Genomic DNA, 26,919 nt, shown 5'->3' on the forward strand with positions numbered 1-26,919 from the left:
AAGAAATGAGTGCATAAAAGTTTTGTTTGATGTCATTATTCTCATGTTACTAAATTTTGTGTTTTATCTCAGAGGTTCATAAGACTTTTGAAAAATCTTTAACCTTGTCATAGATCCATTTTTCATACATGGATCTGATATTATTAGCTCTTCAAAATAACTGCAAGGAACTTATCTTCTAATTCATCTCTTCTATCTAATGACTGAGTCTCATCCCATAGAAACAGGTTAATCCATTATTTATACAGCTTGTGGCCTTAAAAACATTTCTGTCATAGTCTTACAAAAGTGTTTTCTAAAACTCTCTGAACTATTTAACAAGTTTTTAACTAAATCTTGTTTTTACTGTCTGCTTAAAAAGGTATCTGTTCCAGTTTTTTAAAACTCTGTTGCTCTGACCCCTCTAATTTTTTCCCAATCAGTCTCTTTACTATTACCAATCAGTCTGCTTACTATGACCAATCAGTCTTCTTACTATTACCGATGTAATAGTAAGAAGATACTATTGTATTTTCTATTGTAAGATACTATTGTAGATGTGTTGCTTAATATAAACAGTATAACAAGGGCTCTTGAAAATATCAATGACTTTGATAAAGTTCAGCACACTAATTTTTTCCATTAAGTCTCATTATGTGATCTGGAAAATTTTAAAAGCTTTTATAATTATTCTTTTCTAACTGCAGCATTAAAGTTGTCTTTTATAGACAACACTTTTAATAGTGATTGCTTGTAGGAGAATTTGTTTTTTTAAGATTGGCTTATTTAAAAAGTAAATTTATCAGCTAGGTAAATAATAAAGACTGGCAAAATTAACATAATGGAAAGATATAAAGTATACTTGTAATATAAATATCTTTTGAATGAAATTATATTAGTTTATGAACTGTTTTTTTTTTCTACGCTGTATCCTTCAGGTGTTTATGTAATAACAAAAAAAAAATACTTTTAGAATCAATTTTATAGGTGCTTGCTCATTGATTTAATTGGTTAATTTATAGATGCTTGCTACATTAAATTGGTTACTTAATTTATAAAATTTTTATTATTTATCTCTTTTCATTATTAAATAATAATTTATAAGAGTTTTAATTATAATTTATAAGTGTGTCAGCTAAGGAAAATAATTTAAATTAAATTAAAGTCAAATTGATATAATTGTTAATTAAACAAATAAATAATAAAATTATTTTAATATAAAATTTCATAGTTTTAAATAATGTTAATGAAATAAATTGTACCCAGTGCTAAAAGTCGGCGAAAAAAGTAACGTGAGTTTTCAGTAATTTATAAATACCACTTAGCTTGAGCATTATTAGGTTAAGGGAGATATAAAAAACTGGCTTGGTAATCCTTTTAAGTTTATTTTTTTAAATTAAACTTTTTGTAATGTATCCTAGCCTCACTTTAAGTACTGATTGTAGCCTACTATTATGATCTAATAGTAACATTTTCAAGTTATATAAGTTCTAGTCAAGTAATTTATATTTGCAACATAAAATATTTAGCAGTCTACTAAATGTTGTATGCTTGTGGTTACAATCTCTTAAATATATATATATATATATATTTAAATGATAAATGCTGATCACAAAAAAAGTTCACCATCAAAGTAAAAAAATATATCTAGTTTAAATGTAACTATCGCTACATTAAATATAGTAACTTACAACATTGCCCATATACATTGTCTTCAATGTCCCAACGATGTTATATTCATTGATTACAAAAATACTTAGGAAGTAACTCTTTTCTTTATCAAATTTATACAAATCTTTTTTTTAATTAAAAGCAATTCTTTATTATTAGTTTTTAATTAGAAAATTTATTAAAACATGACAAATATTTTTGGATGTTCATAAACTAAATACTTGCTACTCTTTTTTTTACTTTCTTTTTTTTTTTTTACAACATTTTACCTTTATAATATTGTTTCTATATTTATGTTTGATGACGCATCTAGGTATTTTTGGTATTCAAGAAACTTTCAGGTATCATTAAAACTTTCGTACGTTTTCTTACTTAAAGTGAGTAGTTTTTGCCTATAGTAACTTTTGCATTACAATAATTAGAATTTAGTATAATAATACTAAAAACACCTGCAAAGGGGTTTGTCATTTTAAAAGAAGAGAATTAGTTTTTCAAAACAAAAATTGTATTTCCTTAAATTAGAATAAAGTTGATAGTATTTTGTATCTATTGATAAATTTTTATCTAGTCTATAGTATTTATACTTAGTTGATTTAAGTTTTAAGTTCAAAATTTTTTATTTTAGGTGAATAATAATGTTTTTATAGAATAAAATTTACGACTTTATTTATTTTACAAAAAAAATTGATGCCGGTGCCTGTAAACTTATAAAAACTTTAATTAATGAAAATCTACCTTTATCCAATTGCTTCCTATGCTGGTCCTATATGATTATCAAAACTGTTGTTAATTATTTCAGTTTAAAACATGTTGTGCACGCATAAATTGCCAGAAAAAGCCATGTCTTTTTAAAGGTTATCTTTTAAACTTTTTCTCAAAATAAGCTTTATTAATGTGATAACTTATTTCTTCTATAAAATTTGACGTTTGATTGGCTTACCAATTTATTTGTTGTTCTTACTAGCAAAATCCACTCTGGTGAGGAACAATATTGCTGACATCAATATATTACGTATGTAAATGTTTCATAGCCAAATAAAAGAATATAACCTAATTGGTTTTTTGAATAAATTATTTGATATCAAAAGATTTCTTGAATTACTATAGTTTTTAATTAGTATCCACTTTCAATGCACCTGCTACTTAAACTCTGATATAACTAACAACATTAAATATTTAAAATAATTTTAAAAATTGTGATCCAACTCAATTAATTATCGAATCTCCAATTAATCTATTAAAGAATTATTTAAACATGCTACAAATAAAAAGCATTTGCTGCGTCAAAAAAAGTGAAAGTTCTTAGCCGAAATATAAAAAGCAAACGTTCTGAGGCCAAATGATAAACGTTCTGAGGCTAAATGGTTTTTGTTATTTTATAAATAAAGTAATTAACATGTGACATTAAAGTAATTAATGGTCATCAAAATAAGAAGCTATTCAAAGATGATAAGAGTTAATAAATAGTAACACTTTGACTTCGCTGGCTTTGTTGATAGCAACCTTAAATCATCTGTTAAACTCGCTCAACAAACAAAAGACGCAAATAAATGCAGAAAAAGTCAAATGCTATTTCATTTCATTGCGTTGCTATTGGAAGTTTTTGGTTGTGGAAACTAGCTCTGTAAAACTGCGTCATGCTTATAAAAAAAAAATGTGAATGAATTTGATTGTGGTAAAAAACTTAAACCAGTTAATAATGTTAAATTTGTTTAAAATATAGTTAATAAAAATATAGATTAATAAACTCAATTTTTTTAAACGTAAAAAAGAAATATTAAGTTTTTAATACTGCTCAATTTTTCTCTCTGTTTTTTTTTATTTCTATATTATTTTTATATTCTATTTAAATCTTTTCTTTCTAAATAAAAAACAAATAAGTTGTTGAAAATAATTTTTTTTTTTTACGCACAGAAGAGAAATCTGAGGGATATTCAATCGGAATTGCTGATATTGACGCTCGTTTAGCTGCTCTTCAAAGGTTTATGGAAAATAATATGGAATAGATATTTATTTTATAAATAGTCTTGTAAATAGATTTGTAAATTAACTTAACATGTTTTTAAGCTTAGAGAAAATAATTTCAATTTATTTAAATACTTTTACTATCTTCAAAAAAATCACTGTGTAATCACGGGTGAAAATTATTTTTTAATTATGCTTTCTTAATTATCAATTAACAAGTTAGTCAGTATCCACTTTTCAATGCATCTGCTACTCAAAATCCGATGTATTTCTAATAGAAGGTCAGGGCCTTCGAAAGCACTAATGGCGCCCGGGTCAAAAAAAAAAAAAATTAAATCAAAAAATTAAAATCTAAAAAGTTTAAAATTTAAAAAGTTTTGTGAACGCAGCAATTTTTTATTTCTGACGCAGCACATTGTATTTTTGCGCTACTATTAATTCTCTGGATTGAGAATCTCAATTTCATTGACTTTTTGATTCTTTAATCAAAAAGTCAATAAAACTTTTGATTCATTTATCAAAATTGACATGAATCAAAACATTAGTTTTAAAACTATTAAAAATCAATTAACAAAACCTTTAAGAAAGGTAAATAAGACCTAAAAATGATTTTTTGAGCTTTTCTGGCCGCCCAATTAATGATGACGTTGTTGTAGCTCACCTTTTCAGCCAAATCTTCTTTAATCAAAATAATCAAGTATCAGTAATGCAATCCTGGCCCATGGTCGAACGGGGAAAGTTTTTTACAAATTTCAGTTTACTAAACAATCGTTCGCCCTCAGCAACTAATTTAGCAATAGTGTTGAAAATTCGAAGGATGATGCAAGTGTTTGGAAAAGAGCGTTCAAGATTCTTCTATAAGATTAAATCAAGTAGCTGGATTGGATTGCTTACTTGAAAATTGTTTTGCGGGCATTTTTAAAACGGCGAACTTCTTCTTTTTGTTCATATCTCTCGGATGAAACCGTGCAAGTTCTCATGCTTTATTCTAAACGGAAAGATCGTTATTGTTCAACCGGACGCATAAAAATATATTGCCAACCGCCCTGCTTGTCTTAAATTATGAATCAATCTGCTGGATCAGATCAACTAACCAACATTTAAAATGTTCACTTTAAATTCTTTTGTTTGGGTGTCATGGAAACGGGTTGTGTTTGATGTCTCATCATAAAAGCGCTTTAGCTTACGTTTTTTTTTAGTAGCGAGTTCGGTTTCGAACCCTAGCGGTCAAACTACAACTACAGCTTCTTAGAAAATTTGTAACGAAGAGCCCCCAATTTGATTAAGATTTCCAATCAAATGTAACTCGTCATCAATGGTAATGGCTTCAGATTGTAAAAGACGACTAATGTCGTTGACTGCAGTAAGGGTTTTGTACCGAATCGTAACTAGCAATACAAATTCAAATAATGATAATCATTTTTTTTAAATCTCTTGCTTGGCTAAGCTGCTCACTGATTAGATCCAGATTTTTCATGACATGTTTAAAAGCTGCCAACATTTCTCTCGGCCTCTTGGCAAGTGGTTTGATTAAATTGGTATAAGATCTTCATCTTGTCATAGAAAGTCTAAGTAGTGAAATTTCAGTTGTTTAGTGAGGATCTTCCAACGGATAAGACTTTCACTAAAAAATACGTACCAAGATTCGACAAAGAATATTTTATCTCAATGGCTGATTCAACTGCGAGCACACCAGCCAAATTCTGTGAGTGTAGAGGGAACGTACAGAGCTTCTGAATAATTTTGCCTTGTTAAGGCTCGAGCTCTCTTGTAAGCACCTGACATATTGGTTTCACTATCGTGTCTCTGACCGCAACATTTTTGAATATCCATACCTAGCTTTAAAATCACATTAGTTATAGGCTTAGCTATACAGACTGCTTTCTTCGTCTCAAAAGCTTCAACACACAAGTATCGTTCTTTGATTTTCGAGCAATTAGTTTCGCTTTCATAGAGGGGGTACCATCGACTATGTTTGTGAAGTAGATACCATCCTGACTTTCTTCGACAGTTGCACTTCGTATAACACCATATTCTTTGATGAACTTATTTTGAGACGACGGAATGAAATAATGGGCACTCATTCTAAAGCCCTTTTGTTGATGGTTTCTTACATTTTCTAAGACTCAATGACGGCGTTGTGGAAACGAATAAGCTCCACACTAGCAAAAAAAGTTTCCAATTTCTTTCTCATTTACGTGTGTTTTTTCACATGCAAAAAAAGTTGTATATAATAATTATAATTAAATTATTGCAATAATTATACAAATAATTAAAATTGATTTTGAGAAAACTTTATAATAAGTTACCTAGAAAAGCTAAATTCCTAGTAGCCAGGAAAACAGTCACATTCAAATTTTCACAAAGAATTGTCTACCATTTAGCTGTCTCAGAATTTATTCACTTCTGGAGCTCTAAATAACATGTGATTCCAAAAAATCTGGACAAATTAAATTCTAAAATATTTTTAGAAAGATGAATTATTTTTTAAGTTTTGAACAATGTTTCAAAAAGAGCAATCTTCATAGAGTAATATTACAAAAAATTACAAATTTTCTATTCCTTGTCTGCGAACTGTATCAACTCTTGTAAAACTCTCCATACCAAAGCGATGTTTACGCTCAATGTCGACATGTTTGAAGCAGTAATTGATACGATTCTTCAGTTGGATCAAATTTTTAGCTTCCCAACAATTAGCATATACTGCTCTCTTGATTTCATTTTCAAAAATCTTCAATAGGTCGCAATTTTGGTACGTTTGCAATATTTTGACTTCTGGGCACATATTCGACATTTTTAGACCTCAAAAATTCTTGAACTTTTTTTGAGTAGTGAGATGATGCAAGGTCAGGCCAAAAAACTATTTCATCATCTTTATGAACATTCTCTATAAATGGGAGCAAACATGATCTCAAACACTTGTCTATGTACACATTTTCATTGACAGCTTGACCGGAAGGTGCAACATAATGCTTTGACAATCCCTTTGGAGAAATTGCAACTCAAACCAATAATTTTTGTTCAAATTTTGATTTTCTTTTGAATTTAACATCATTTGGTGTCGTAGTAACATCTGATGAATAAAATCCACTGTTTCCTGAAATATTACAATTACTTAATCCAAAATATGATTCATCGTCAATGATCACCTGTTTTTTTCAAAAAATTTCAACCAATTTAGAGCACTTTGGACGAACAAGAGATTGTTGTTCAGGAGTTCTTTTTGAAGTCTTAATTTTTTTATGATAATGAATGATTGTCTTCTGCTTTATCGTTTTGCATATGTATGATTGATTGACATTGAATTTTTTAGCAAGAGAACGTTGACTGATTCCATGTTAATGGTCGATTTTTTTTCCAATTCTTTGATCTTCTTTTTTGTCATCTTAACTGCTTTCCTACCGCTTCCAACTAGTCGTTCGGGTAATATGTTGTTGTCTTTTCGTTTTAGAATATTGTAGAGCGTAGATCTTGGAATACTTTCTATCATAAAATGTTTTACAATTGCGTTTTTGGAAAGTTCTGGGTTAATTTCAATAAGCTCGTACACTCGCTTTTTTACGTCATCTTGTTTCGAAGTAACTTTTTTCATCATGTCAAATTTGTTGCTCAGTATAAAATTAATGAGTTTTGTAGAGAATTAAATTCTCTACAAAATGGCGTGCGAGCCAATCGAAATTGATAAATTTCCGCGGAGAAAAAATTGGCGGGAAGTTTGTCCAGATTTTTTGGAATCACATGTTATATACCAGTAGAGTTGGTAAGACAAATGTATGCCTCTTTCCTATCATTGTAGAACTTTTGGTGCAATGGTCTGGATTGATATAACATCACAAGATTTATGAGTTTTCTTCGTTGATCTCTAGCTCCTCTGTTTCAACGAAGAAGGGACAATTAGCCGCTTTTGTATAATAGTTTTGTGCTGGAGGTCTCTTTAATATAATTACACCTTGATCTTTTTATCAATTTTTATCAAAGCTATCAGTGTTGACTGCTTCAAAGCAAAATTTGATCAGTTACCACTATAATTACAACAGCAATAAATCTTCCGTACAATTGAACATGAGCTAGCGTTGCTAACTGTTCATGGGGTTACGGAACAACCCCGCGTCCGTTCTTCAACAACTAAATCCAATTTTTTTCCTAAAAAATAGTTTATAACTAATTTAGAAGAATAGAATTTAAAATTTTTTTTTACATGTGGATTTTATTTTAAAAACCAAAGTTTCAATCTCAAATACAAAATCTAAGCAGATTTTAGACTGTTAGTCATTAAAATGTTTTCTATTTATTGGAAAAAAGAAACAAACACAGATTGTCCGGCGCCCCTTCAAGTTTGGCGCCCGGGTCAAATTGCCCTCTTTGCCCTCCCTCTCGGAGGTCTTCTTAAAAGGTTCCAATTTTTATAAACTCTGGAGAACATTTTGACCCTTCCAACTATCGTCCGATCAGTCTTCTCTCTATTAATAACAAGGTCTTTAAGTCTTTGATCAACAAGTTTTTAACTCCCCATCTTAAGTCGAATAATTTAGTGTCTGTCAATCAATACGGTTTTCGATCTTCTCGTTCTACGGCTGACTTGGTAACTGCTATGACGACGGAGAGCTATTACTTTTGAAATATTTAAAACTTTCGATAAAATTTGGCATGCTGATCTTCATAATAAGCTTGCACAATATATTTGGGATAATTTTTGAGATCATTAAATCAATTCTTTTTATCCGCAGTATTAAAGTCATCTTTGAAGGCCAACACTCTTTTTCATTTCTAGTAACTTCTAGGATACCTCAAGGTTCTTGATCGTGTTTTGCTTCTTATCTACATTAACGCATTATCTAAAGTAACTCTCTTTTCTGATGACTCGACTTTAAACTTCTGTCTTAACAAAAGCATTCACTTTTTAATCGCTTAGAACAGGCAGCTGATTTTGAACCTGATCTCACTTCTATAACAGATTGGAGCTCGCAGTGGCTTGTGAATATTAACTCCAACTCCAAAGTTAGATATTTACTGCAAACAGCTATCGTAATACTGTCGACGTTCCTGTATTGATAAATGGCAACCTTCTCACTGTGTCCTCTTCTTTACGTTTTCTTGGATTATTGTTCATTACTGACCTCTAATGAAAACCATATATAAATCGATTTCAAAGTTAGCATCTACTCCGGTTGCTTCTCTTTATGCTCACATTTATCATACTCCTGATTCCATTCTTTACCTTTAGGGATTGTGCATAAATTACGCAACGTTAAATTTATTATGAAAACAAAAGTAGGAAAAAAGGTTCTTTTAAGCGGTGACTTGCATTAAACTTAATGGGCTATTTTGATTTTTTATATAACTTAAGACTCTGCGAGGGAAAACTTTTACTGTATAGCCGCTGCTCAAAAAAGCTATCATCTCTAGTTCCATCAACCAAAACTCATTTTTGCTTGAATCCTTATTTAGCAAAGTCTCATTCGTATACTGCATCTGTCCATGCATGCTCTTAAAACTTCTATTCATCCAGTTTTTTCATCGATTTTCAACCTTTTGGACCACTGTCTTACCTTCATGTTTTACTAGCTCATAAAACCCTCAATTTTTCAAGTCTTTTAACACCGTTTCCCTTTCTGTAACTCTATTTTTTGTTTTATTGTATTCCCAACTTATATAATATATTAACAATGGCGGTTTGCAGCCTTGTTGAAAAGGTATTAGAACTTAAGAAAAAAAAAAAAAAAAGGTTTTTACTTCTTTTAAAAAACTTGCGTTTGAAATTTTGTAGTGAATGAGTTAGGTTTGGAGGTCTCAACTTTATTTTTAAGACACAACAAAAATTACCCTATTTGTAAAACCTTTTTTTGTTAAATGCACACATTTAAAAATTACTTTTTTTTATCTAGATTAGGGATTTTTATCTTGATTTTTGCACGGGTAATGGAAAACATAGTGTGGTAATATAATTCATGTGTTTTATGTGTTTATATTAAAAAAAAAATTATAACATCTTTGACAACTCTTTTCTACCCTGTGAATAATAGTTGATGAATAACAAATATGAAAAACAAATAGCGATGTTAATAAATAGTTGTTGATGTTTTCTGATTATAATTTCAATATTCTAGTCTATCAAAGACATGCAGTTTTCAGCTTGAAAATTTAGTTTGTTGGGCAACAAAATGATCTGATTTTTTAAATTTAAAGAAAACCTCTTTCTTACAGCAATTAATTCGTTGTTTGAGACAAAAGTTACACTTAATAAAATTTGCTCTTGGTAGCAAAAGGATAAATTTCTAAGAAAAGCAAATTTAGTCACATTCTAAAACATTGATATTTTATTTTTGCAACACAAAACCCATAAAATAAATATTTCTAAAAGCATTAAATCATTGCCAATTCTTTTTTTAATTTAAGCCACTATAAAACGTACACTGTAACAATGGTTAGTCTATTTTCCCATCAAACCCAATGCAATGTTTGTTCTAAGATACTTTAGTCTATCTTCATGTCAGTCAGAAAGCAATGGGCTAATTGACAAATTTATTTATTTAATATACCACTGCTTTTATTACCTAACACGAACTTGGTTTCTTATACCTTTTTTTTTATATACATGTTTATTTTACAACTACAAAGTATTTACAAGTAACCAATCACAGATTGGCGGTAAAGATATACAAATATAAATTATAAATATAAAGTTCGAAATGTACGAAGTAAATAAAAATATCGTTGTAAAAATATAGTTGCACTCCGAGACATGATTAAAATAAATACCAATTACAAAAATATAATTACGTGTACGTAAAAATAATCCTAGAAATATATCTCTATATTATTCCAGTTAAAATAAAAAATACAATAAATAAAAATAAATCTGCTGATTTTTCGGAGGAGTGTTTAGATGTTTCACTATAAGTTTATTTACCACATTTCAAAATAATGTTAGTGTATAAATATGATAAAAACAAAATTTGTGTAAGATTGATAAAAAGAATTACTTGTTTGTAGTTATAGGAAGCTCGCAGAAGACTTAAGTCAGTCTTGTCATCGAATACCTTTTTCAGAAACGTATATGTTATATGTATGTGTTACATATATACCTTGTTATTAATATTATTTTTGTTATAGATTTGTATTAAAAGTTAATTTACATTTATACATATATTCAAATTTAAAAAAGTTCCTTATAGTTGTTTAATTTGATTATTGTAGTTTTTAGCTTTATTTTCAGAGAGTGTTCGTTGTTTAAGTTTAATTGTGATTAGTTTTTGGAAACTAATTTGTTAAATAAATAGGGACCACGATATGTATTTGAGAATTTTGAGAGTCTTGTTGTTTCAAAAGGTATCTTAAAGTTGTCTGTTGCTCTTGCATTGTATTTATTTATATTGTTTTTAAGAAAATGTGTTGTAAAATGTTCTGGAACTTGACTTAGTTTATATTTAAACATGAGTAAAATATTTTGAAAAATATTTATTTAAAATATATTTAGTGCGTTCATTTGTTGCAGTAAGAGTTGAACATAAGTAAATTTATTTTTGGTGTATACTAGTTTTGAAGTAAATCGTGTTGTTGACGTAAGTAAAGTGGTTCTAATTTAGATTTGCGGGTACTGCCCCATGCTATATTGGCATACATGAGATAGCTATGTATAAATGAAAACTAGATAAGTTTTCCCTGTTTTGTGGTAATTTAGAGCATTCTTTAAATGATGCTAATGATTCTTTGTTATTTTAAAATTCTGTTAATGTTATAATGACGTTCGTTTTTAGTTAAAGAAGTTTTTGTACAGCATCTACTAATAAAAACAAAACTAACTAAAACCTATAAATTTCCAAGCAATTACATTTTGTCAAAATAAACAACTTTTGCTATAAATTTTAGTTCAACTATTTGTTTATATTGAAACTCTAAAACCTTTAAAAACGCAAATTTGATAAATTTTCTGAATTTTTTTTATTTCTTTAAAAAGGCCTTACGATTAAAATTACAGAGCACCGCGAAAAAGCATTCAACCGAGAAGCTCATGCAGTCGGCATCAATAATCGGATCTCTTTATTCTGAGGCAGAACTCTATGCGCCACAACTGCTTAAATAGTTAACTTATTTTGTTACTTAAATAAAGTTTTAATTTAACTTTTTCTAAAAGCAGTTTATCATTAAAATGTTTCCAATAATTAAAAATGTTTAAAAGAAATAAGTTTCTGCATAATTTTTTAACCAATTTATTCTCGTATGATTTTCCAAACAAAACCCATTTAATGTCAGACAAAATATTGTCTTTACTGGCGTAGGACTAAATGAAACTTTATCACCAGATTTATGACTCTATGATCAAATACTCAGACGCTCACGGTGTTTTAAAAAAAAAATATTTTTGATGAAGTTTTATGTCTATAGAGTAATTATGATCTCAATATATACAGTTTGACACCAAGCTTTTAAAATACTATGTATTTTTCAAACAAAGCTCTTTAGTAACTTATCAATTGTTAATATGGTTCTGAAAGTCATGCTATTTGAAGACTTTAAATATTTTAGAATTAAAAAACTTCAGTAAAAAAGCTTCTTCTAACATAATAAAGCACTAAAACAGCCAGCTAATACCAAACGTTTAAGCACGTTTGACGAATGTTGAAAACGTTCAAACACATTCTGTGAACATTCCGTAAATGTTTTAGAAATTTGTGTATTCACACTTTAAAATTAACGTTCAAGAAACTTTCCCACAACGTTCATTTAGGTTTGTATAACTTTTGCTGCCAAAATTTCGTGAACCAACTTTTGTGAAGTCCAATTTACAACTCTTGAGTGTTCAAAACGAACGTTCAATACAAACAAACAGCAAACGTTTACTTAACATTAACCGCAAACATTTTTTTGATAGCTCTTGAACGCTCACCTCAAACACGCAATAACAAACACGGAAGTTTATCCAATGTTTAATGTCATATATATATATATATATATATATATATATATATATATATATATATATATATATATATATATATATATATATATATATATATATATATAAATTAGTAAAAAACACTTATCTAACTTTTATCTTCTACTTTAAGTTTCATCATTGCTGGATCATCAGGAAGAGTTACTTATTCTCAAAAAAAATTCAATTTATAGAAAAAAATTTTTTCCACGAAGTTATAAATTCTTATAAAAAAATTTTTAATTACTATATTTTTTTTGTTAACGGGAAGTTACAGAAAGTAATTATTAAATAAATTTCTTTGGAATGGGAATAGTTTAATTTGGTCATTTGTTTTTATAATTTTTTAAGAGGTATTTATTTTCGAGCCTACATTTAGAAATTAATTCAGATTTTTTAATGTTATTATAGGCAGGGGCAGATTTTAAAATAGACCATTGTAACTTAAAATTTTTCCTTTTTTTCTTTTAAACCCCAAATATATTTTGACAGCATAGTCTCTTTTGAATATTTTTTGTGTTTAAACGATTGTTTGTGGTTGGCATAACGTTTTTTCCATTCCCCTCAGTTAAGCCAATATATTGTTTATCAGGGTTATTTTGTGAGGAAACAATGCACTTGTAAATTATATTTTTCAAAAGGCATTTTCTATTTAGAGGGCCATCTATTTTTTGCTTACAATTATAATAATCAGTATTTTTTTCTTTTATATGTTCATTTTTATTAATTAATGCGTAGTTGTGGCCTTTTATAATTCTTTCTAAATTTTTTGTACAACTATAACTTACTTTAATGGTATTTCTGTTAAAAATCTTATGTAATTTATTAGAGGGAGGAAAATGTTTGTCTACTAATTTTAGAAAAATATTACCTATATTTGTTGAAACATTTTTGCAGTACGGGGGGTTGAACCAAATTATATTTCTATTTCTATTACGCTTTTTTGCAATTTTCTTTTCAAATTTTAGCTCGAAATTTTGAAAGCCACTTTTTTTAAGGGCATCTTCATAAACGCGTTTAGAGGAGTTGAAAATATTTTCATTAGAAGAGTTTTGGTTTAGCCTATTGTTGATTGAAATTAGAATTTGTTTTAGAATTTGAGGGGGATGGTTCGAATTCACATTAATATACAATAATTCGTCATTAGGTTTTTTGTAGGGCTTATAGGAACTTTCTGAGAGGTTAAATGTGACATCAAGAAAATTCACTATTTTTAAACTTATATTTATTTCAATTTGGAAACCATTATTTTTAAAAACTATAATAATATCTTTTCTAATTTTATCGAGTTGTGGCCCTGATTTTTTTTATGCATTATTATTAAACCGTCGCACAGTGGAACGAAATCCCGATTTCGTGGCCAATAGTCAAATTTTTGAGTTTTATATTTTCGTCTTTTTACGTTCAGATCTTGTTTACAGATAGTCCTAGAACAAAATTCCGAACAGGGCAGGTATATACCTGCTCTAGAGTGGCCTGGGCGTCAGTTGACATTTAGCTTCCGTTCGGTACGCACTAAACAAGTGGACACGTCGAAAATTTTTTGCCTGTTTTAAAGTGTTGTTAAACTGAAGAAACTATTTCAATTGGAATTCGGCAAAATGGAATCACTTTCTGGAGGCATGTAGAATATATGGTTATGCACTGTTATTGCTAATTTTAATTTTTTTTCATATTTAAAACGCGCGACAAGTAAACATAAAAAAATCTAAATTTTTTATCTGAAATCGATTTTCTAATGTCGTTTTAAAAATTTAACCGCGGTTATCCACCTTCTTTTGACAAGGAACTGATCGTGTATAGTGTTAAATATAACATATTAAAAAACTGGCTGCCATTTAGTATTTTAATGCAATAATTTTTTATTTTAAATATATGCTTTAAAAGTTACTTCTCATTCCGTTTTATGATAATCTCAAAGTTTTATAAAATAGTCCTCAAAGAACTTTCAGCAGTTATTACTGTATTTTTTTTTTACAGAGTCTTCCAAATCTTCAAATATGGAATTTTCAAGAAAAGAAATATTCTTTATGGTGAAAGCAGTTTAAAAAATGAATAAAAATTCATCATTGATGTTTTGACAGATGCAATTTTCAAAAAAACGGAACATGTGATACAAGTAGGCGAGGATGAAATGTCATTACCACGGTTATTTTCAAATTTTCGAACGAGATGGAGAGCAGCAGGAAGATGGGAAGATTTTTTCTGAAAAAAAATGAAGAATGGTTGAAGGGCACCGTAAAATTTTCAAAATTATCCAATACTGAATGCACAACACCTGTGAAGATCGAGAATTTAATGATCGAGAAAGGAGAATCAAAGCACTCTTATCAACTATCAAAAAATGTAGCTAGAGTACATAAATGCAAATTATACCCATCATACCTTGAAATAAAAAAAGCAAAAAAACGTTGTTATCCATCGGTTGTGTACACAACTGTTAGTGAGTCGTGCGCACAGATTGAACTACAGGCTTTACTTGATCATACCACATCTAGAATTATACAACTTCAGGCTGATGTCATTGATATTCTAAATCCGGAAATTCTGCAAAAATTAGTACTTTACTGTAAATGGGGATGTGATGGAAGCTGCGGTCAAAGTGTTTATAAACAAAAACTTACTGAGACTGGAAAATCTGATGAAAGCATTTTTTATACTTCTCTTGTACCTTTACAATTAATACACAACAACCACGAGACGGGTGAAGCAACTATTGTGTGGAAAAATCCTAGACCATCATTTCCGCGATTCTGAAGACCAATACGATTGCAGTTTGTACATGAAGATGTACAGTCAACATTGAAAGAAGTTACCGACATTGAACTGAAGATTGAGGGTCTTGCACCATATGCTAATGAACAAAATGGAAAATCCATTTCAGTAACTTATTGTATGTCATTTACGATGATAGACGGTAAAGTCTGTAATGCAGTAACTGGTACCACTTCTACACAACGCTGCTTCCTGTGCAAAGCTTCCTCTAAAGAATTTAATGACATCAACAACAATATAAAAATGGACATTACAACAGATAATTTAAGATTTGACATATCTACATTGCATGCATGGATTCGTTTTTTCGAGCGCTGTTTGCATCTGTCGTATAAGCTAACAACTGAAAAGTAGCAAGCTCGTCAAGAGGAAGATAAAAAGAATGTGAAAATACGTAAGGCAGAACTACAGACTCAATTTAGAATAAAACTAGAGCTTATCGTTGATCGACCAAAGCCAGGATATGGAAGCTCTAACGATGGAAATACAGCGCGCCGCTTTTTTCAAAATGCTGCTATATCTGCTGAAATAACAAGAGTCGATGAAAAATTAATTCACCGATTTCATGTTATTTTGCAGGTAATTTTGAGCGGGTTTGATATAGATGATGAAAAATTCAAAAACTATTGTGTAAATACCGCCCATTTATTTGTTGCTTTATATCCGTGGTATTACATGCCTACATCTGTACATAAATTGCTGATCCATGGAGCAGAAATTGTAAAGTATGCCCTTTTACCGATTGGACAACTTTCTGAAGATGCCCAAGAGTCACGCAATAAGGACATTAAAAACTTCAGATTACATCATTCAAGAAAATGCTCAAGAGAATCGAATATGAGAGACATTTTTAATAGGCTCTTATTAACATCAGATCCATTTCTCTCGAGCATCAGGAAATTGCCCCGGAGACCGGTAAAATCTCTACATCAAGAAGCTATACAATTTTTAAAACAACCTGAAGTCACCAGACAAGAGACAAGGAACGATTTCGATTTAGATACCAGTGGTTCAACATCAGATTCCGAATCGAATGATTCGAACATTGATGAATATGACATACGTGATTTTTGTTACTAGGATTAAAGAAACAATTTTTTTACGTATATGTGAGTTAATCTTTTACCAATTTAAAAATAAAATAAAAAAATTAAAATTACAAATTTCTGTTTTTTTATTAATAGTATAAAATTGAAAGTAATTTTGCAATGTTTTTGCTCTAATTTAACTCCTGAATCATTAGCAATGACCTTGAAAACCAAACTACACGAGATTTCATATTTTCAACGTATGAACAGTTTTGGCCGCCATATTGGAGCCGCCAAAAGTAATGTTTAATGTTTTTAAGCTTCAAACTGGATGCTTATATGATATTTTAAATCTAAAGTTGTACTTTATGAGATAAATATATATTATGTTTCTTTTATTATAAACACCCAACAATTAAAACAATATTTTTTTTTTTTATTGGCTGAGTTCATACCAATCTCAAAAAGTCGCATTTACAAGCATAAAAAAGAAACCAAGACAGAAGTATTAAATTTAAAATGTGGCTGGTCACTTTATAATTCGGTCACTTTACCCTAACGTAAGCATACAAAGGTTTGGGATCTGATTTTGACTATTTTGCTATATTGAATTTGTATTTATACACTACAGCAATTAGTTTTTTACTATTTTTACGTTGTACTATATACAGCTTCTTTATAATATTTGATTTATTTGATGACAAATATTTGTATCACATTTTTTTTATTAATTATTATTTTTTAATTCTTTTGTTAGTCTTTATAGACCGATTTTTGACAGAGGATTTATTGATGACACAAAGTTTGAAACGATTTGTGATTGTTTTAGACAGTTTATAACATTCATTAAAATTATTTATTATTCACTTAATTATTTGTCTGCCAATCATAGAACTTATGAGATTCTTAAAAGTTCGATTTTCTGTACCAAGCTTTTCTATTAATTAGATTTTGATGGATAGTGTTATTCACAAAGTTATATGTTAATATATTATAATCTCTATTTGATTTACCTAAGAAAGGCTCAGATTTTATTTCAGGAGTTTAATTGTTTTTGTTATAGTTAAGTCTAAAATGATTTTTTAATATTCTCATTTAGTTAAAAAGTTGGTGTAAAGACCATTTGAAATAAAAAAACAATCATTTAACATTGTAACAAAGTTGTTTTCATAAGTATTTTTAGACAAATGTCCACTAAAACCATACTTTTTCCATTTTATTATAAAAAAATAAAGTCTCTATAAATTGGAAGACTATCTACTTCTTTTAAACTTACTATTTTTTTTCGCTTCATAAATGAAATCATTTTATTAGGATGCATATATAGACCATCAAATACTGATTCATTTGATTGTCTATATATACTTTCTTATTGGATTTGATTGCGTTGAATATAGAAGTTGCGTTTGTTACAAACGCAACTTATATTATCAACTTCTATTATCAATCTTTAAGTAATGAGTTAAGCAAATTAAAATGTTAGTATACAACCTCTGTAGATTGCTGAGGGTTCTCAGCAAACATTCTATAGCGGAATTTCCGCGGACCTAAATAGGCATTTTAGCGGACCGCTGCTAGAGAGAAGTGAATAAAGACGCCAAAAGAAGTATCTGGAGAGAAAGCTATTATGAATCAGTAATTAGAACGAACACTGTTGTATCCAAAAATCAAAAAGAAAATGTTACTTGAACATCTGCTATGCTTAAAATATCATTTTTTATAAATGCTAGTTATGGACAAAGTAAAATGTTAATGATATTAAGGTTAATTTTTAATAAAAAAAATAAAAAATTATTTCTCAAAAAAATTATTTTCATTCTCAAAAAAATAACTTTCATTCTCAAAAAAATAATTTTCATTCTCAAAAAAATAACTTTCATTCTCAAAAAAATAATTTTCATTCTCAAAAAAATAACTTTCATTCTCAAAAAAATAATTTTCATTCTCAAAAAAATAATTTTCATTCTCAAAAAAATAATTTTCATTCTCAAAAAATAACTATTGCTATGACTAATAGCTTTTTATATAAACATTTTTTATTTAAAAAAGATTTTTTAGTCAAAAGATTTTTTAGTCAAGGATTCTTTTAGTCAAAAGTTTTTTTAGTCAAGTATTCTTTCCTAAAATCATCACATAAAAGATGGCTGAAAAATATCAGCAAAAACTATTAAGATTTTTCAGATTTTTTTTCAACAACTACTGGTAGATATGAAATTGTTTTCCAATATTATAAAAATAAGAATAGCTGCAGATTACTTAGATGTTCATCTACCACCACTCTGTTTAAAGTTCTCTGTAATAATGGTGAATATAAAAAACAAGCAAATAAACTTTTTAACGCTATAACAAAAACTTAGTTTAAATGTTGAATAATATTGGGCAAGTACCTATTAGGTAATGCTGGTCAAAAATCAAGAACAAATGTTGGATAACCAGGTACTTATAAAAGTTGAACAAAAGTTAAATTTAAATTTTAACAATATTGCCTTTACCTTTGGCCTTACTTTCAAATAAAGAACAATTTTTTGATCTGGATTTTTAGCTTAACCCACTATTAAGATCTCGAAAATATGTAGGGAAATAAAGGATTGAAAATTTTTAGCATTCTTTTGGTAGTCTTTGTATTTCACCAATTACTAAAGGAACAAGAAAAACAATGTAAAATGTTATATACGCTTAACTCACATCACCGTGAATAGCCTTTACATTTCTTTGCACGTATTGTAAATGATAGAACATTTATCTATTGTACATATCACATATTTAAAAATTGTTAGGAATAAAAAGAGCCATACAAATATTTTAAGCTTTTTTTAAAGATTTTGAACCAAATAAACTTTATTTCAAAAAAAAAAAAATAATAATAAAATAAACTGTTTATATTTTCTATCAGATGCTTCTTTTTTTAACCATTCATTTTCAATTATTCGAAAACAATTCATTTTGAACATAAGCATAAGATATAGATTGAACACTTTAGTCTATGAATTTTCAAAAATGTATAATGTTTATTTTTCATGATTTATACCTGCCTTACTAATGACGAAGTTAATTACCATACTTTAGAAATTTGAGTTTATGTGAATGTGTAAGAATATATAAGAAAAGAAAAACTGATATTTATTTCATAGATATTTTATGACTATAATTTATATATATATATATATATTATATATTTATATATATAATTATATATATATATAATTTATATAATATATATATTTATACATTAAATATAATATATAATTTATATATATACTATATATATTTATATATTATATATAACATATTTTTGTGTAAAATAGCATAAATCCTACTATAAGTTTATGTTTTTATTAGTTTATCAGGAAATTCCATTACAGTAACTGCATCATATTATCAAATAACTTGTTACCATAGAACGTGTTACCATTTGTTGTTAAGTAGTCATTATAAAGCGTATTCATGTTTTTTAACAAGGTATTTATCTCTAACGATAAATTTTTGAAATTTTTTTTTATTATTATTCATTTACTCAAAAAATGATAAACATCTACATGATGATATAATTACCAATATTTTTATAGTGTCCCGTTTTCTTAAAATACGTCCTTTTTATCTTGGTATGTCTTAAACTTTAAAAGAAAAACTAAAAATGTGTGGCAGCTCTTAATTTAATAGATAAAGGGAAAATCGAAAATAAATAAGCTATTGCAATAACTTTGAAACCGCTATTTAACCGCCAATAACATTTGAAACCGCAAAGCAGCCGTGGCGCAGTGGTTAGAGTTCTAAGGTTTGAGGTTCGACGCCACCTCTAGCCCAGATAAGCCACCTCAGAACCCAGAGTCACAAGTTTTCAGTGCCCTCTATTTTCAATTAGTATTATAATTCTGATACTTGAAAATTAATTAAATCTAATTAAAAGCATCATAATAAATATTAAAAGATATTAAATGTAATTTTCCCGCTCGAAATAAGACTTTACTTTCCAAATGATTTTTTTTCCTTCCTGAATTCAACTCATCTTTACAAAAGTTTTACATATAAAATAACTACCCACAAAATATCATTATATATAAAAAATTACATAAAATTATAATATAAATAATTATACAATTATATATAACTATATTATTTAATTGTATAACTATATATAATTATAATAATATTATAATATAAATAGTTATATAATTACATATAACTGTATTTATATATAATTATAATAAAGTTATAATATAAATAATTATATATAATTGTAATAAAGTTATAATATAAATAGTTATAATAAAAATATAATTATGTATAAAATATTTTATGTTTAAAATAACGACCCACAAAAACTGACTTTAAAAAAACCGCTTAATACATAATTACGATTAAAGTAATGAAGAACTATTAATAAAAAAACCACGCAAATGCTAAAGAATATTTGTTTGTTTTTTTTTGTTTTTTTTTTATTCGAAACTCTCTACACTGAAATTACATTAACTTAGTAGAAATAGTCAGGTCAGATGCCTCAATTGAGTTGCGCAAAGAAACATGCATTAAGCTTTTTTTTAATGCGGCTTAGAATAAAGCGCAAACTATTAAACTGCACAAGCACTCGGTGCAAGTTCTATTTTGCTTTAGGTTAATTGCAAAAAAAAAATTTGTTACTTAGTTTAAAGGTTTGTAAACTATTGAAAATATACTAATTATTTTACAATTAACATTGGCCAACGTTGTACCGACGTTGGCCAGACGTGGTGTACTAGCTGGGTACTTACGCTACTTCCTTCAGTTTTACAAAATAACTATTCACTACTAATCTAATCAAAAAATATATAGTCAAAAATAATAATAAATTAGTCATTATTTATAACCAAAAAATTTTTTTTTTCTATTATTTAACTGTGTAGTCGACCACATTTTTATAAAAAAACACATAAATGGCTGAAATATGTTTAATTCAACTAAAGTCACATCCAATCGCTGAAATATGTTCAGTTATTAGATCTCACTTTAAGAAGATTATTGGCATCATAAATATGAAAAATAAGCAAGAAATTTTAAGAAAAATTGATGTTGCATTGTTTTATAAAAATTTATTTTCCGAAAATAATTTTGCTTCAGCTATAGCATTAGGAATAGTAACGTAGCAAAGTTTTTTTTTATACGTAATGTTTTTCACAAAATATAATTTTTTTTTAAATTGTTAGACCCATGTAGTGATATTGTAAAAGGGGCTCTATTAAATGATTGTAGTGACATTAGTTATCCTTATCTTGTCTGAGCCCCTGTCTGTTTTTATATATACCATCTTTATGTTTCTTTGTAATTTATATTTTATTACAAGAACAGCCAAATATATATATAAAAAAAAGTTGTTTTTCAGAACTCAACTTTATAAAACCAATAAAGCTCCCCAAAATAAACAACAACAAAAAAATTAAAAAAACAAAAACAAAAACGTCTGCGTTTTTGTTTTTGTTTTTTATATTTTTTTGTTTTCCTAAAAATATTTAAAAGAACTTAATTTTTTAAGTAAATAAATTTTAAAAAAGTCGTTTTTTCGCAATATTTGAACTTTAGACTCTACTTTAACTTAAGGTTCAATTTTAACTTAAGGTTCTACTTTAATTTAAGGCTCTACTTTAACTTAAGGCTCTACTTTAACTTAAAGCTTTACTTTAACTTTAGACTCTACTTTAACTTAAGGTTCTACTTTAACTTAAGGTTCTACTTCAATGTAAGGCTCGACTTTAAGTTTGGTTTGATTTTAACTTAAGGTTCAACTTTAATTTAAAGCTCTACTTTAACTTAAGGTTCTACTTCAATGTAAGGCTCAACTTTAAGTTTGGTTTGATTTTAACTTAAGGTTCAACTTTAATTTAAAGCTTTACTTTAACTTAAGGTTCTACTTTAACTTAAAGCTCTGCTTTAATGTAAAGCTCTACATCAACTTAAGGCTCTACTTTAACTTAAGGCTCTTCTTTTATAAATAAGGGATTGTAGTATTTCCACACATTTGGGAGGATTAAACCACGGAACCAAACCGCAGATCTTTTGATCAGAATCCTACAATGCCTCTACGCGTTTTTCTTTTAAAATCACAGATCTGTTACTCTACGGGTTAATAATCATTGTTTTAAATGTATTTATACTTAAAAAATAAGGATAACAGTTCTTTTGATCAGAATCCTACAATGCCACTACGCGTTTTTCTTATAAAATCACAGATCTGTTACTCTACGGGTTAATAATCATTGTTTTAAATGTATTTATACTTAAAAAAAAAAGGATAACAGTTAACTAAATACTTTTTTTAATGGAATGCAAATAATTTAGTCGCATAATGTGTAAAGTTTTCATTTATATAATCTATTATATATCATTTATTTAACCTATTATATAAATGAAAATTTCACACATTATGTGGCTAAAACCTTTAAAAGCAAAACCTTTAGTAAATATATTTATATAATATATCCATTAATTGTTTTGACGTCAATACAAGTTTTGTAAACAAAGTTAAATACACACATTTAAATGTAAATGAAAGAAAGATTGTAAAGAAGTGTAGGTATAAGAAGTAATTTTATGCATGTCATAATAATGCCATAGTGGTCATGTTGTAATTTTTTTTATTTTTTTGAAAACTAATAGCAAATTTTAATTGCAAATATACCAAGGGTTTAAAGTATTATTTTTATAAAATTTTTTTTTCCTCCTGTATTTTTGAATTAATAGGAAAAATAAAATTAATGTGATTTATTTTTATATAAAATGCTTCTTTAATTATTGAATAAAGTTTGTGTAGGGTAGAAAAACGTATAGTGGATGAGTATGTTATAGTATGGTGTAAACCATATAGGGTAGAAAATGTTTAATATAGTCTATACCTGCTTATAACCATCGGGTGTTTTCCAACTTTAAAGTTTGATGTTGGCCACATGTGTTATTAAATGATAGCCACCCTCGATTTATGGATGGTGTAAATGTGGGTCATATGTGTCTATGGTATTTATGCACTTTAGGTGATAACCACAAATGGTCCATAGGGGGCTATAATTTTTATGTCACTTATTTACAAGGCCGTCCCGAGGCGGTCTCTCACGTGGGGGGGGGGGGGGGTGATGTTTGTATTTTTTGCCGACTACAGACACCAAATAGAAAAGAAGAAAAAAAAAGATCCTCAATATTTTAAATTTGTTAACTCAAATGCTAAATGTGCCAACTCAAATGCTTGTATGACAGCTTTGGGGGAGTTGGTCACACCCTACACCCCCCGTTCGTGACGCATATTTTGAAACCCTATACAGACTCAGAATAGGCACAGTTATGCGCAATCTGATTCGCTGATTTTGAAAGAGAGGCTTTTGCGCGTATGTTTAAATCAAAACAAATGTCAAAAAACGTATTGAATAATATAAGTGAATTTGAGTAATTTCATAAAAAACCAAATAATAATAGCAAAAAAAATTATGATTTTTCTATCCAATTTTGTGCAATATAGTACAAATACTTATACAAACCCTCACAACTCAAAACATCCGTGATTTTTAGAATTTTTTTCTTAAAAATAAAGATTTCAAAAAATTAGTTTGTTTTTCTAATTGTTTTTATAATTCTAAGATATAAAAAAGACAACCATTGTAACAAACTATAAACCAGATAGTGGAACTTGACTATGCTCTGATTCTCATACAATAGATTTCTTAAAACAGTTTTAAAATTTATCTACTAATATCAATAGACTATAATTACCTTGGTATAATTTTTTTCAAATTAAGTTCCCATTTATCCAATCATTTAGCAAGAAAAGTATTTTGAAACAATAGCCTAATTTCTTTTTAGAACTTTACACTTATTACTCCCATATATAAAATATATACAACACTAAAAAAAATTGAGAATATTGCTTATTGGTTGTTATAGCTAGCCCAGATGATTTGCAACACTCTTAAATTAAAAGCAATTGTAAGCAAGAGCAAATTTAGATATCCTTTGGTAATGTATACTAATAAAAGATCACAAAGCATTGTAAGCTATTAGAAAAAATCTATAACCTGATGTCCACAAGTGTGTTTTGATATAGGAAACTGATTACCAAAAGCAATAACTCTCAACTTACCTCACCTTTATGAAAAACTAAGTGTAAAAAGGTAGAAACAAGAAAAATTGCAAACATGCAAGTTCATGTTGTTGTTTATTTCAATTTCAAAACTCAATACATGTTTGTTGATGTATAGCTTTTAACCTGAACAAAATACTCGTTATTGTATTCTATAATTAATATAAAATGTGTATCCTTTAATAGCAACTGATGGTAAATAATATTAAATAAAGCAGCAAACTTTGATAAATTTTATATATTTATAATGCTAATAATTTATTTTACATTATATACTCCAGAAGAAAAAGAAAATGTCTGCTCTAAAAAAACTAGAAAAAAAATCTTAAATTAAATGTACTCCATATTTACAAATTTTATTTATAGTTTTATTACATAATTTTTAATATAACCAATAAAAACAAGTGTTCTTTTTTCAAATTTCAGCAAATATCTCTTGTTTATTAATATAAAAACAGAGATGTGTTATGTTTTATTTTGATGTAATATTAACAATTTTTTTGAAAACTTGCTTCTTCAAATGTAAAAGCTAATTTTGATGAAGTTATTTTTATTACAAAAATTGCCATAATTCACCTTTATTTGGTTAAATTTTTTGAATTTAATACTCAGTAAAGTTTTAATGTTCAGTGAAAAAAAAAAATCACTTTTTTTGTTAAATTTTCCAATAGATTATTATCCGATTTATTATTCAAATTATTTCCATTAGATGAATATCCAATTTTGATCCTATATAATATATAAAGAAAAATATTGATGTATGCCTTATCAGCCTTCTCAAAATTTAGGTTGAACAGTAACTTCTTCAGGGTTTGTAGATTTATATGGAGCATGTAAGCTAGTTTGGCAAAACATCTGTAAAAATTTTCTTTTTCCAAAACTTTAAATGTTAAACTGTTTATATTTAACAAGTTGGTATAAAGATGCAGTAACGAGTTTAGAGCAACCTCTACCTCAGCCTAAAATTTATACTTTGCATATTTTAATTACTTTACTAGTAGTCTGGTGCAATTGCATATAAACTTTGTATCGAGCATGCTTTATAGAACACGGACATTATATTTGATAAGAAAGACATTTAGAAATCTTGCAAAATTGCACACATGCAAATTCAAGTGAAATCATTCAAGAGTTTATACATACAAAACACATTTTATAATAGCAAAAATATTCATAGCATGACAACTTATTTTGTTCTTTTTTTGATAATTTTCTTTTCTTTTTTTTATTACTCTTTTTTCATTAAAACGATTGATTTTAACCACTTAGTTTAGTTTTTTTTTTTTCAGTTACTGCAATACAAAAAACGCCACAATCATTTGCTATAATCCACTTTTATTTATGCCATAATCCACTTTTATTTGGTTAACTTATTTGACTTCAATACTTTTTCTTGTTTTTAATGTCAGTGTTTATATGTAACTGTACAAAAATTACTGCTCTGTAGACAAACATAAATATCACTTCTTTTGTTAAATTTTCAAATATTTTATAAATTAATGCAGCCTGCCAAAATTTTTATAAATTTTAAAAAAGTTTTTAATGGTTTAACACGATGTTTTATTAAAGTTACGTAATAAAAAAATATATCAGCCTCCTCCAAACTATGGTTGAAACAAAGCATAAAAACAAAATCTCCTCAGAGCTCATATATTGACATGGAACATGTAAGCTAGTTTTGCAACTAGTACAAATTTTCTTTTTTAAAAAACTCTAATTTTCAAATCTTTATAATAAACATGTAAATCAGTTTATAAATAAAGTTCTTCACCAGTAAAACTGCATATAAACTTTGTATGCAAAAGTGCTTCACTATTAGTCTCGTACAACATACTTATATAAACTATGTATTTGAGAATGCTTTAAGGCCAAGAGCATATTTTAAGAGAAACACATTTGTAGATTTTTTCAAATTTACTTCAACACATTTTTTTTTTTTTTTTCGTTTCTTAAAATTAACAATAGATAAAATCTTCATCACCAAGATAAACTTTATTGAAATTTTTACGAGTGAAAATTCTCTTGTACAAATAGATTTTGATACATTTTAAATACTCTGAAGAGTATTAAAATAAAATGATTTTCCTGTATTGATAGTAACACTTGTATTGATAAATTCAAAAATCTGTTTGTTTTGATTTTCATTATAATTTTCAACAAAATCGCACCTGCCTCTCTTTCAAAATCAGCGAATCAGATTGCTCATTTTTCTGCCTATTCTGAGCCTGTATAGGGTTTCAAAATATGCGTTCGGGACGGCCCTGCTTATCTATTAATATATTAACATTCATGGCCAACATCTACGCCATCCCATAAATTGAAAGTGGCTATCACATAAGGCGCGCATGAAGTTTTCTTGTCGGATTGGTTACTTTTTGCTTTTTTACTTTTTTGAATGATAATCATTGCAAATGGAATATAAAAACCAAACCTTAACTTACAAATAATTTTAGCTTATAACAGCTGATTAA

General features: G+C 27.8%; 1 protein-coding gene across 2 annotated transcripts in view; it reads left to right on the forward strand.

Moving 5' to 3' along the window:
• The window catches only part of LOC100212030 (centrosomal protein CCDC61), an 83,008-nt gene extending 79,261 nt beyond the window's left edge, over window positions 1–3,747 (forward strand). The window contains exon 13 of one of the 2 annotated variants that reach the window (XM_065805612.1): window positions 3,565–3,747. In XM_065805612.1, coding sequence (XP_065661684.1) covers window positions 3,565–3,656 — 92 coding nt within the window. In that variant the 3' untranslated portion in view covers window positions 3,657–3,747. Of the gene's footprint in view, window positions 1–2,614; window positions 2,749–3,564 lie in introns of those variants that run through there. The other variant, XM_065805613.1, reaches the window with a different exon arrangement.
• Window positions 3,748–26,919: the final 23,172 nt, after the last annotated feature.

The sequence above is a fragment of the Hydra vulgaris genome, chromosome 09 (genome assembly GCF_038396675.1).
Source record: "Hydra vulgaris chromosome 09, alternate assembly HydraT2T_AEP".
NCBI lineage: Eukaryota > Metazoa > Cnidaria > Hydrozoa > Anthoathecata > Hydridae > Hydra > Hydra vulgaris.